We start from the raw sequence: 13,781 nt of genomic DNA, 5'->3' as shown, positions 1-13,781 counted from the left end.
CAGATAAATTTAAGGTATTTATGACAAAGTTAGTACATACCGCATGTAGGTTTTCTATTGCGGTCCAGATCGAATCCAGAGTCACCGCTGCCGGTTTCACAAGTGGCTTGAGAGGGGAAAGATCAGCTTGTTGGAAAATGGCTCCTTCTACGCGGGTCCGTCTTTCCTGGCTGTTATTTACTTTAAATTGGAGACTGCTGCCGCTGTGCGGCCGCAGCCGCAAGGCGTGGCTGAAGGGGCATGCCCTAAGGGGCAGATCTCACCCCTTGGGAGCCCCTTGGAGCAACGTGGAGCCGGGGAGCGGGAGTTCAGGTTGTATAACTTTAATCTGTTATTATGGGTAAAAGAAAAATTAAGCCTAAGAGCTCAACACCTGCTGTTTCTGATCCCATGGACAGATATTTGACATTTCCTACAGAAATTCCATCACAACCTTTACTTGATATGAACTCTCCCACATCAGGAGCATCGTTGAGCCCCCTCGAAAGGACACCCCCCTTCATCCAGTATCTGGTGATAGCGGGAATATTACTCCCACTATTTCTACTGGATTAGTGGTATCGTCTACTCAGTCAAGTAAATTAGCCTTTATTGAAATACCTAAACCACTTGAATTTTCAGGTGTAGTAGAGGATCAACCACAAGCAGTGGAAAAACAAGATATTACCCTTAAAGGTTAGGCATCTCTAGAGTTGAAGAGTTTCTCAGAGAATCAGTGAAACAAACATTGGATTATTCACATTCTGTGTCTCAAAAGTTTGAGAATGTGGATTCTAACTTAAGTTGTTTGGACAAAAGATTAAGTGTGGTTGAAACTCAAAGTAATACACTGCAAGCTGTCTCAGTATCTGCTGTTAAGGATTCTACGATGTTACACTCTAAAATGGAAATGTTGGAAAATATGCATAGAGCAAGGAATCTCCGCTTGGTTAATTTCACAGTGACTCATTTGTTATCTTCTGAAATATTGTTAAGGAAATTTTTTTAAAGAAATACTGGGATTACCCAATGCGGAAAACTTCCCAATAAATAATTGTTATTATATTCCACAAAAGAAAATACAATCCGACCAGGAGGCGGACTTCCTGGTAACAGACAAAATAAATCTGACAGAGTTTTTGGAAGAAACTCGGGATGTGATCCAGAGTAGGTCCACCATGGTAATAACATGCATGAGTGAGATAGATAAAATGCTAATAATGAAACTTTACTTTAAAAATAGGTTGGCTAAATTTTGTGGAGATTTGGTTAGAATTTTTCCTGATGTCTCAAGAGCTACTCAACTAATAAGGAAAGAATTTTTGAAATTAAGAACAAGAGTCTTAGCTCTTGCGGAATCTTTTTACCTAAAATTTCCATGCAAATGTCTTGTTAAAGTACAAAACATTGAATATGTATTTTGGGATCCTATTCAATTTCAACAATTTCTAATAGCTCGAGAACAGAAATGAGTTTTTTCTTTTGCCTGAGAAAATGGTAGGATGTTAGAGTCCCAAATAGTAGGGAATGGTTAAGATTCATATGAATTAAGATCCAATTTCTTACCACAACCTCTGGCAATGCGTTCCAGAGCTTAACTATTTTCTGATGAAAAAAATTTCCTCCTATTGGTTTTAAAAGTATTTTCTTGTAACTTCATCAAGTGTCTCCTAATCTTCGCAAAAAAAAAAAAAATTGATCCACTTGTACCCATTCTACACCACTAAGGATTTTGTAGACTTCAATCATATCTCCCCCTAGCCATCTCTTTTCCAAGTTGAAGAGTCTTAACCTTTTTAGTCTTTCCTCATATGAGAGGAGTACCATCCCCTTATCATCTCAGTCGCTCTTCTTTGAACTAGAGAATGACACAGGGACAAATCTGTCCCCGTACCTGCAGGAACTCAACCTTCCTGCAAGTTTTGTCACTGTCCCTGCCCCACTCCTGCAAGCTCTATCCTAACTGCACAAGCCTCGAGCACATATGATTTTAAAGTGTTTCAGGCTTGGGCAGACAAGGACAGAGCCTGCAGGAATGGGGCAGGGACAGGAAAAGAACCTGTCCCCGTTTTATCGTATTGTCTACAATGACACCCAGATCTTTCTATTGGGCACTAAGCCCAAAAGTGGACCCTAGCACCTGGTAACTGTGATTGATCTGTTCTTTTGTTTGCTGCTTATCTTTAGGCATGGCCATTTGCACCAACAGAAACGTAGGACAAATCCTTGTTCATAAAGTTATATGCAGATGCTCCTTATTCTATAATTATGCATGTAAATGTGAGGAACACCCCATATCCACCCATGACACTCCCATTTCCGCAACCCATTTTTGGTGCTGCAAGTAAAATATAGGCACAGATCTCATGCCTAAATTTATGTGCATAAGTTTAAATTAATTCTAATTTTGCTGATAATTGCTTATTTAGAAGCCAATTATTAGTGTTATGTTAGTTTAACAATGATCTGTAAAATGACACTTACTCATGTGTGGGTATAAGTCCCTAATGGATTTTAATTGTGAAAAAATATTCTTCCTCATCTCCTAAAGGAGGAAAAGGTCTACAAATCAAGGACTGATTCTCACCCACACCCAAATGAGATCACCACTGATCACTACTTTACAGGAACAGCTCTCATCTCTTCACAACACAATATACTTTTGCAAACTTTACTTTTCATAATACTATCATTCTATGCACACAGAATTTTAAACACTCAGTTTTTCTACCTCTTTTCAAACTTACAAAAGCACAATTTAGATTCTACTTACCTACCAACAGAGACAGTTTATGTTAATAGCTTTCCTTCAGGTTTGAATTAAGAGTTTCTAACTGAAGGGCTTATTTCTAAAACTCTTTATTTTCTTAAAGAAAAGGAACATAAACTATACTGAGGCAAGGTAAGCAAAGTCATCAGTTTCACTTTATCATTTATATATGCCTTTGTAAGTTATATCAGAGATAATTTAACAAATGTGCTAACTAGATAATGTATGAGGGATAGGGGAAACATTTTCCAGCAACTTTACCTTTTTAGATCTCCAACAGCGGCAGTACACTGCTTTTTCTCCCAAATCTTCTATATCAAATGCATGCACTACCTTGGGGTTGTCTTTCTGAACCTGAAGGTTTACCAAGGATTTTCCACCCTTGTCTTTACAGACATATGTTTTATAAGCTAAATAACCAATAGCGGCTACTCCAGCAGTCGCAGAGATTGCGATGATCCATTCCACTGCAGGAAGAAAAACAAAAAGAAAAAAAAAATCATCACGTTTAAATATTTATACTGAAACAAATCTGAATGCTTAGATATTTTATGGGATCCATATAAGAAGAAATCTACTACATGCTGATTATAAAATGACTGTGAAAAAAGAAATCACAGTCTGTTGGCATAATTAAAAAAAAAAAAAAAATCCTTTAAAAAATCTTCTATGGAATATAACATTTTCATTTAAGAACATAAGAAGAACCATACTGGGTCAGACCAATGTTCCATCAAGCCCAGTATCGTTTCCACAGTAGCCTATCCAGGTTACAACTTCCTGATAGAAACCCAAATATTAGCTATATTCCATGCTACTGATCACAGAGCAAATGGTGGCTTCTCCCATGTCTGTTTCAATAGCAGACTATGAACTTTTCCTATAAGAACTTATCCAAACCTTTTTTAGCTGTTTTTACCACATCCTCTGGCAACAAGTTCCAGAGCTTAACTATTATTTGAGTGAAAATATATTTTGTCCTATTGGTTTTAAAATTATTTCCCTGTAACTTCATTGAGTGTCCTCTAGTCTTTGTAAATTTTGATGGAGTAAAAAAAAAAAAAAATAGATTCACTTTTACACGTTCTATACCACTCAAGATTTTGTACATCTCAATCATATCTCCTCTCAGCTGTCTTTTCCAAGCTGATGAGCCCTAACCTCTTTAGTCTTTCCTCATACGAGAGGAGTTCCATCCCCTTTATCATTTTGGGTCACTTCTCTGAGCCTCTTCTATTTCCATTATATATTTTTTATACGGATCAGAATTGAACACAATATTCAAGGTAAGGTTGCAGACTTGTAGCAACAGAGAAATTATAATATTCTTAGTCTTATTTACATCCCTTTTCTAATAATTCCTAGCATCTCATTTGCTTTTTTGGCCACCACTGCACATTTGGCAGAACATTTCATTGTAATGCAGTGGTCTTCAATGCAAGACCTTCTAGGTGGCCCGCGCACCTGTCCGGGTTTCCATACAACCCTCCTGGCAAAATCCAATAGCTGCTTCATGCTTCTTCTTCCTGGCAGCCATTCTTTCACTCTTTGGGCCTCCAGCAGCATGAGTGAGATAAATATGCTGCCTTCAGCAGCCCGGAAGCTTTCCCTCTGCTACTGCTTTCTGTCCCCGCATGGAAGAAGAAAAATCTTCTTAGTAGAAGCTAAAGAAACTGGAGTTGTGTTCAACTGCAGTTTCCATGTAAATGCCTCATTAAATATGCAGGGATAAATTATACTTTTTTTTGTTCCAGACCATTTGCAAGCTTTCCTGGATTTAAAGAAAATCATCAGGGATGTAATTGGTATTTTAAGGGACCATTGTAAAGCCGTTAAGCCTTTATTTAAGGCCTGTTTTACAAAGCCATGCAGCAACATCCCTGAAGCCCTTTAAATCTCTATGGGCTTTGAGGCCGTTTCCGCTCAGCAGCCGCTAACGCGGCTTTGTAAACAGGCCCTTAGTTTTTCTTTTTCCTTAATAATTTGGTCCCATGTATTAAGACCTCTCCCCCTCTAGATATTGTTGAGGTCTAAGGAGAAAAAAAAATGATTCCTAATAATTTTTTATATTGTGATCTTGTTTCTTTTTGTTTTGCTTGCAAGTTATTTCAATAATAAATAAATAAATAAAAACTATTCAAGGCTTGTGTAGATGGGATCAGATGGTTTGCGGGGATGGGGACCGAGCTCACAGGGACAGGGCGATAACGGAGTCAAATATTTTCCCTGTGTCATTCTCTATAAGAACTGATGGTCCCATGAGCTGATGTCAGGCAGGAAGACACTTGCAAATGCACGGTACAAGCTGTCTCGAGACTTCTGAAGAAGTTAAAGTGACAGTACACTTTTGCACTGTCAGTACTGGGCTCTGTGGATGACATCACCCATCTGTGAGAATATGCCATCTGCTTATCCTGGGATAATAAAGACTTACCCCCACCACCCTCTTTTGCTAAGCCACAATAGATGTTTCTACCGCAACCCAGGGCACTAAATGCTCAGATACTCATAGGAATTCTATGAGTGTCAGAACATTTAGCGCTTCGGACCGCGGTAGAAGCCTCTACTGTGGCTTAGTAAAAGGGGGACTTAAATGTTTTTCCTTCATTACTCATTTATTGTAAACAATTTATGGCTACAAGTCACTTATAATCTCAATTTTACAAATTAATGAAGTCTACTTTCTGAAAATCTAACAGGATTACAATATAAATAGGAGTAAGCTTTAAAATACAATTTCTCTAATACTGATTGGGAAAAATTTTAGAATGTAACCTTTTCATCATCAAGGTCAGCAGCTATTAAACTAACAATGTTTTATATAGCTCATAAATAGAGTTGGACACCAAGTAAGTCACACTATATCAGTCCATCATTTTCTCATTCCTATTGGTCTTATAAACTGTTTTAGTTATGATATTATTTGCTCAATATTTACCCACCCTCACTCCCCCCTTTACGAAGCTGCATTAGATTTTTTTAATCCTTTGAGCATCAGAGCTAATACTGCCACGACCAGCGATAAAAAAGCCTAATGTGGCTTTGTAAAAGGGGGGGGGGGATTTGATACATGAACATACAGATACTGTATTATCTTGCAATTTATATATTTCCAACATATCCTAGCTCAGCAACAATACCTATTGTTAGATTCTTGTTATCCACTGCATAAAAATTATCTTAAATCTTGGAAAGATTTATCCAAATTACACAATATGCAATGGTGGAATTTAGTTTGTTTAATACAGTGGTGCCTCACACAACGAACTTAATCCGTTCCAGGAGCAAGTTTGTTATGTGAAACGTTCGTTGTGTGAAACGCGTTTTCCCATAAGAATACATGTAAAACAAAATAATTCGTTCTGCAGCCCTGTTTTCCCATAAGAATACATGTAAAACAAAATAATTCGTTCTGCAGCCCTACATTTCCCTCCCTCCACCTCACCTTATATGCAGAGTTTGCCAGCTTTCTTTTTCACCCAGCCGCACGCTTTCAAAAAGCTGTGCACGCGCAGCTGCTGAAGTTGATCAATGTTCTCCTCTCCTGCAACTTCTGGTTTCCGGTTGCGTCAGAGGAGAAGATACAACAACAGAGCATGCGCGCATGTGCTGCTCTTTGAAAGTGTGTGGCTGGCCGAAAAAGAAAGCCGGAAAACTCGGCATCTAAGGTAAGGTGGAGGGAGATGATGGAACACTGCATTCAGACAGGAGGGTGCTGCTGTTCCCGGCTCACATTAGGAAGCGGCGAGAGTAGTTCCGCCCCCCCCCCCCCCCCCGGGCCCCTCGGGCGACTTCGTTGTGTGAAACGAAGTTCGTTATAGGGAGCAAGACAAAAAGTTCGTTATGCGCAGCGTTCGCTGTGCGAGGCGTCCGTTATGCGAGGCACCACTGTATATCGATATAAAACTTATTTAACACAAAAATCCTTATATGTTCTAGAAACACTGATAAATGGTCTATTTTATCTGCTTATATCGATAATATGTCTTCCATATTGTCTTGGGTTTATCTCTTTTTTTTTTGTAATATCATATTTATTAGGCAGTCAAAACCATGTACAGTATGCAAAGTATGCAAAACATCAATGAACAAAAAACATTGTTAGTGGGCTGAAAGAGTTTGCATATACAACAATTGCATTGAGGGTACAAAGACATGGTTCATACGTGCCCATTTTCTACTTAATAAGGAAATATCGAGAAAAATGGGAATCCCCAAACGATTCACCAACACAATCGTACAAACCAACAGACAAACCCACAGACAGTCCGCCACTCACACACATCCATTCAGGTTCAAAGCAAACATTGCTCACGATGATCGAGGCTCACCACAGCTATCAACAAAGAGGCATATTATGATAAGGAAAAACAAAACACAAGAGATCTAATGTTCAATCTACAATCTGCAATCAAGGACCCAAACCCTCCATGTCAGGAAAACAAAATCATGGAGGTGCGGGGGCAGGAGGGGAAACAGCCAATAAACGTTCCCACAGAGCACAGTAAGCAATCCACACAGGTTGAGATCTGGAGGAATAAGAGTCAAGTTCAAATCTGGCTTGCATCTTCATTCTAGCAAGCCATAAACTGAAGGCGGGGGCTTCTGCAGTGGACCACTGCTGCAGTACAAGTGTTTTGCCCAGAAGAACAGCATGCAGAATAAATTTCTGAGCCGGGAAGTCCATACTTTGTTGAGTTAAGTCCTGGACGTCCCCTAGCAGAAGCGCTACACAATTCCAAACAAAAGTGCATTGAAGTACCTGTTCAAGGCAGTGATGTATCCGGCCCCATATCGTAAGAGCTTGACATTCAAAAAAGGTATGAAGAAATGTACCAGGATTTGTGTTACAACGGATGCAAAGAGCATCAGCCCACAAGTGCATGCGTACCCCACGGGTTCTGGTTATGTACGCTCTATGGAGAATCTTAAACTGTATCTCCTGAAGAGATACTGCTTTTACCAATATGTAAATGTTCTGAAAAAACATATGCAGGTCCTGTACGGTAACAGTTCTACCCAGCTCAGAGGACCAATCCCTGGCAAGTGGCACCAATACCAACTCGGGCTGATGATCTCGGCAGGCAGAGTACCAGCGAGAAATAGTGTTCATGGAAGATGGAGTCTCCAGAAAAATGTTGTCAAGGGATCCACTCTCCCAAAGGCCAGCATAACGAGCAATCTGAGGGGTAATATAGTGCTTAAGCTGTAAATATGTATGTATGTGATGGGATGGGATGGGAGACCCCAGTGTGTCTGGACCTGAGAAAATGTAGGAAAGATCCCCCCTCAATGTCCAAAACTGCCCCCACAGTGGTATCTCTCTCTCCTCTGTCGGACAGACCCCATAAGCGTGTCATACCAGGAGGAAAATCAGGATTACGAAGAAGAGAAAGAAAAGGGGAGAAACCGGGCAGCTGTGTCTGTTTCTTACGCCACCATGCCCAAGCCTTCCGAAACGAAAAGAGAAAAGGGAGGAAAGACGAAGAAAGGGAGGAAGAGGGGGTGCCAGAACTCCCTACAGAACAACCATGGAGAAATTAGGAAAAAGAGATGGGGGTACAACAGGTTTCCAAGAGACTGGTAGGTGGAGAAAGAGAGCGGGAATCAGGTGCCAAATGTGAAATAAAAGCTGCCACATTGTACGCACGTAGGTCAGGGACGTTTAGGCCGCCATGCTGCTTGGCTCGGAGAAGTTTGGAAAAACTAATTCTGGGCGCCCGATCTCGCCAAATAAAAGATCTAATAGTAGCGAGGTATGAACGCTCATCAGAGGAGGACACCCAAATAGGAATGGTCTGAAGAGGGTATAATAACTTAGGGAAGAGCACCATCTTGACCAACGCAACCCTACCCATAAGGGACAATGGCAAGGCACGCCATCGGTGTCACAGATTTTTAATCTTACCAAGCGCAGTAGTGATGTTGGCTGTATATAAGCGTTTGGGATCACAATACAACATGATTCCCAGGTATTTAAGTTTCCCAGGGGCCACTCCTACACCCAAGGTCTCCGTCCAACGTGGTGTACCCAATGTCCCAAGCAGAAGAGCCTCCGTCTTTTCAAAATTTATCTTAAGACCCGAAAAACGCCCATATAGTTGTATAATCGTCATAAGACGTGGCATATTGGTGTCCGCATGTTTAATGTAAAGAAGCATGTCGTCCGCAAATAGACTAATGCGGAATTCGTGGGACCCCACACGAAGACCTTCAAGGCTCGAATCTTGACGTATACGTTGTGCCAAGGGCTCCAAGGATAGCAAGAAGAGGAGAGGGGATAACGGGCAGCCTTGACGGGTACCGCGACCCAAGGGAAAGGAAGCAGACAACTCCCCATTCACCAAAAGCTGCGAAGATGGTCGGTTATAAAGAGCCGCTACCCACCGTACAAAGTCACCAGTGATGCCAAACCGCCCCATGACCCAAAAAAGATGCTCCCATGAGACCATATCGAATGCCTTCTCAACGTCAAGGCTGGCGATAAGGGCCCTGTCCCCCGGTACATGGGAGGCCTGCAAAACCGATAAAACTTTCAAAAGATTCAGAGAGGCATGGCGGCCGGGGACAAAACCGACCTGATCCTCGTGAATCAGCTCCGGCAGAAAAGTATTAAGACGCGCCGCCAGTATACTACCTAGAATCTTAACATCTTGGTTGAGGAGAGATATTGGTCGATATGAGCCCAATTGGTCCTGTGGGCGGCCTGGCTTGGGGAGAAGGATAACATGTGCTCGATTATGTGTATCCCCAGGTGGGAGATCGGTCAGTAGACCGGTGTAGTAGGATTGCAAAGCCGGCAAAACAGTGGGGGGCAACAATTTGTAAAATTCCGGTCCCATGCCATCAGGGCCCGGTGTCTTTGCAAGGGTGAGTTTACCAATAGCTACTTGGAGTTCCAGTCCCGATATAGGGGAGTTCAATGTGCACCTCTGCTCCTCCGATAGTGACGGCAGAGGAAGGTTCTTGAAAAAGTCCTCTCGGGCATGGGAGTCAGCCGGGGATGCCGTATAGAGTTCTCTATAAAAACGGACAAAGTGAGCCGAAATATCTTTGGGATTAGTGTGAAGTTGGCCTGTTTTGTCTTTAATACCGGTAATGACATGTTTGGCCTTGGGTGGTCTAACCAGGTTTGCTAACATACGTCCCGTTTTGTTACCCCAGGCATGTAGTCTATATTTGTAAAAATATATGCTGCGCTGGGCTCATGCATCAAGAAGGTGATTGATCTTATCTTTCAATTGTTTCAAAGAGGCCCTGATTGAAGGAGTAAGTTGAGAAATGTGTACCCGACGAAGCTCTTGCAGTTCCCGCGTGAGAGCGAGGAGTTCGCCTTCTCGGCGCCTCTTCAGAGCGGAAGAGTATGCCAAAATGTGACCTCGCATGACAGACTTTGCAGCCTCCCAGTAAACGACTGGTCCCACATCTAAAACAGAGTTTGTGAGGAGAAAATCCTCCCACTTTTTGGAAAAAAATTCGTGAAAATTTTTATCGGTGTATAATTGTGGAGACATCCGCCATATACGTTCACCAGAGGACTGCAAAAACTGAAGAGTGATATTAATTAATGAGTGGTCAGATAAAGTCGGAGCACGCATGGCGGCCGAAGCAAATTTAGGAAACCAAAGTTCGGAGATAAGAAAATAATCGAGACGAGAGTAGGACAGGTGAGGGTGGGAGTAAAAAGAAAAATCACGCTCTTCGGGGTGGAGAGTCCTCCAAGCATCCAGCAAGCCCAATTCCCTCATGAGGTAGTTCACACCCCTATTGAAATGTTCCTTGGGGGCAGCTCTCACTGGTTGACAATCTAGAGCTGGATTAGCAGTCACATTGAAATCACCCCCCAACACAAGTAAGCTAGAAGTATAAGGGGCCAGGATGGTGACCAAGTGAGAAAAAAAAACATGCGAATAAGTGTTAGGGGCATAGACATTACAGAAAACAATGGACTGACCCCATAATTCTCCCACTAGCAAAATGTATCTCCCCTCGGGGTCTGAGACCTGTTGCAGGATAGTGAACGGTATTCGTTTATGTATGAGGATAGCCACCCCACACTATCGAGAGCTGTAAGAGGCAAAGCCAATCTGTCCCACCCAATCCCGCTTCAGTTTACGATGTTCCTCGTCTGTGAAGTGTGTTTCCTGAAGAAACGCTACGTCCGTGTGCTCCCTTCGAAGGTATGCAAGAAGTTTGGCACATTTAATGGGAGAGTGGATCCCGTCCACATTGAGGGATGTTACAGTCAAAGATGACATAGCATTACATTTGTATTAGCAATTGCAGAGCGTGCAAGTACATACAGAGACACGGAGCGGGGGACGTCCCAGCCATATCCCCCCTCCACATATGTGTGACAGCAGTACATAAATACACAATAGAATCGAATACGTGAGCCCAGCATCCAAAATCACAAATCGCAAGCAGCCCCCAAACATACATACTCATGCAAACCCCCCATACATTCCCCTTCCCACATACAAGCCAACCCCCCCTCCCCCCATAACCATACAATCTTCCCAGAACCCCAACAGGAAGTAGGAAAGAGATAGATTGTGAACCCACCGGGACAGAGAGGGAAAAATGCTTGAGTACCTGATTGTAAAAACCGCTTAGATAACCTTGATAGGCGGTATATAAAATACTAATAAACTTGTATTGTATAAAGAAAACCAAAATCAAAGATCAGATAACAGATAACAGGTAATAAATAACAACAACAGCCCCAGGCCATGCTCCGCACATAATGTAAAAGCAAAGCCAGCAAACCCAAGAGTAAAAAGAACCAAAAATAGCTTCATGTCAGCAGTTAAATAAGAAGAAACATAAGAGGAGATATTGGCATCATATCCTCAGCCAGAAAAAAAAAAAAGGTTGCAGGGATAAAGGAACAGAGAAAGAGCAAACTCCTAAAGCCCTGCCAGCAAACGGGGCCGCCACCACATAGGGCAGCCATCTGGACAAACTCTGTCTCAGGCTGAAGAGCTGAAATCAAGACCAACTGTAGCCAGCCATCACGCACTCAACTAAGGCGGCTCAAAGAGAGGCACATGTGGCCATGCCGCCAAGTAGAAATCCAAGCCCCCATCACCGGAGTTCAGGTAGGTACAGATTCAAGGTGTACAGGTGCTGGCAATTGTAGAACGAACTGCTCGAGCTCTCTTGGTGTCTCCAAATAGTGAACTTTATTGTTATAGAATACCTGAGCCCGGGCTGGATAGAGGAGGGATACTCGGATGTTACGGCGATACAAGGTGTTGCAGTGTGGTGCCATCGCTTTGCGCCGGGAGGAAACTAGGGGGGAAAAATCTTGGAAGATCAAAATTTTGCGGCCATCGTAGATAAAATCCACCCCTTTGCAGTAATGAGCTAGGATCCGTTCCTTAACTGCAAAGTTGAGGAACCGGGCGAGCACAGGACGCGGTCGAGTTTCATCATCCTTCCTTTGGCCCACGCGGTGCGCTCGCTCGATTTGGATAGGCAGGCCCGGGTCCGGATGATCCAAAGTCTGTAGCAACCAGCTCTCTAGGCACTTGCGAAGATCTACATCTCGAATAGATGCGGGAAACCCTATAAATCGCAGGTTCTTTCTCCTCCCTCGATTTTCGTGGTCATCCACGCGTTCCTGCAGGATTTTGTTAGAGGACTCCAGGGCACGCAGCCATTCTTCAAAATTAGCAGCCTGATCTTCCTGGCGTGCTACATGATCCTCTACACGCTGCAAGCGACCCGCATGAGAGTCCAAACTTTCTTTAATATCCTCCATAAATGTGTGTATTTTAGCGAGCTTGTCCTCCATCACCAAAGTCAAGGAGCGGGTGAGTTCTTGCACTGCGGCCTCCTGTAATGTAAACATGGGAACCTCGTGGCTTTCCGCCATTTTTGGTTCCTGCTGCTTCACTTTGTCCCGAGTGCCGCGCTGCGGTTTAGCAGTCATCGCACGTACCAGGCACTCCGGGGAAGCGTTCCACTCAGTCAGCAAAGCAAAAGGCTTACGAAAATATCGTTGAGAGCGGTGAAGCAGTAAAATTACTGAGGGTATTGTGCAGATTTACATCGGCATGGCCCGGAGCTGTGGAGAGACACGTCCATTCAAGTGCCCGGCATCACGTGACCCACCGGGTTTATCTCTGTTCATGTTGGAACTTTTACTTTTTCTTCATAATTGTTGCAAAAGCAATATTTGTTCTGCAAATTTTGCTGAATGCATTGTTTTTGTAAAAAAAAAAAAAAACCAATCAATAAAACATACATAGACAAAAAAAGAGAGAGAGAGAGAAGGAAACATTTAGTACTGAAGAAATGAGGTGGCAGCTAAATCTGAGACGGGATACAGGATCAGTAATCAAGATCATAAACTCAGAGAGCAGCGATTAGGACTAAAGGTAGGAGGCTGACAATGACCGAGGTGGATAATGGATCAGACAGACAAAGGCAAAGAGCAGGAGAGTAACCGCTTTCAGTATATGGGGCAGCACAAAAGTTTAAATGTGCTGTAGCCATCCCTACCTCTAACCCCGAAGACTTTAGTCATCTTCGCGGTTTCCTCTCCTGCGACAGCCAGTTTTGCTCCCTGAAAATTTGAAGGACACCGAAGGAAAAAACCCAAATGACGCTTCCGTCACAAGCCTGCGACAAAGATTCAAGTCCTCCACTGCAGACTAGAGAAACGGCAGGAAATGACGTTTCACGCACTGATGTAAATCCGCAAAAAAAAGGGGGGCGTAACTACTGAGAAGGAGAATTTGAAATAGAAAAATAATGTACTTGGGTGGCGAAGAATTTGAGCTAGAAAAGGTCTAGCTTGTAGGCATCAAAGGAAAAAAAAGCATTGTTTATATTTTAGAACTTTCGGCGTTTCATCCAGTAGATTACTGTTGACTTGGAAATGTGGGTTTTTGTTTTTTTTCTATATCTGCTTGTTTCACTCTCTTCCGTCCCCCCTTGTTCAAACCCCAATCCCCAGTATGCTATTTATGAGGCCAAAGCCCTGCTTTTTCTCTTCGCATAGGCAGTTCAAGGCAATCTGCTG

General features: G+C 42.7%; 1 protein-coding gene across 1 annotated transcript in view; it reads right to left on the bottom strand.

Moving 5' to 3' along the window:
- The window catches only part of CISD1 (CDGSH iron sulfur domain 1), a 49,391-nt gene extending 35,960 nt beyond the window's left edge, over positions 1 to 13,431 (bottom strand). The window contains exons 1-2 of the mRNA XM_033941278.1: positions 13,259 to 13,431; positions 3,011 to 3,216 (exon numbers count right to left, since the gene is read on the bottom strand). Coding sequence (XP_033797169.1) covers positions 3,011 to 3,216; positions 13,259 to 13,283 — 231 coding nt within the window. The 5' untranslated portion in view covers positions 13,284 to 13,431. The remainder of the gene's footprint in view (positions 1 to 3,010; positions 3,217 to 13,258) is intronic.
- Between the last annotated feature and the right edge of the window lie 350 nt (positions 13,432 to 13,781).

This window comes from Geotrypetes seraphini, chromosome 4 (genome assembly GCF_902459505.1).
Source record: "Geotrypetes seraphini chromosome 4, aGeoSer1.1, whole genome shotgun sequence".
In the NCBI taxonomy this organism is placed as follows: domain Eukaryota; kingdom Metazoa; phylum Chordata; class Amphibia; order Gymnophiona; family Dermophiidae; genus Geotrypetes; species Geotrypetes seraphini.
The sequence above is the reverse complement of the archived record's forward strand: the minus strand, read 5'-3'. Positions and strand labels throughout refer to the sequence as shown.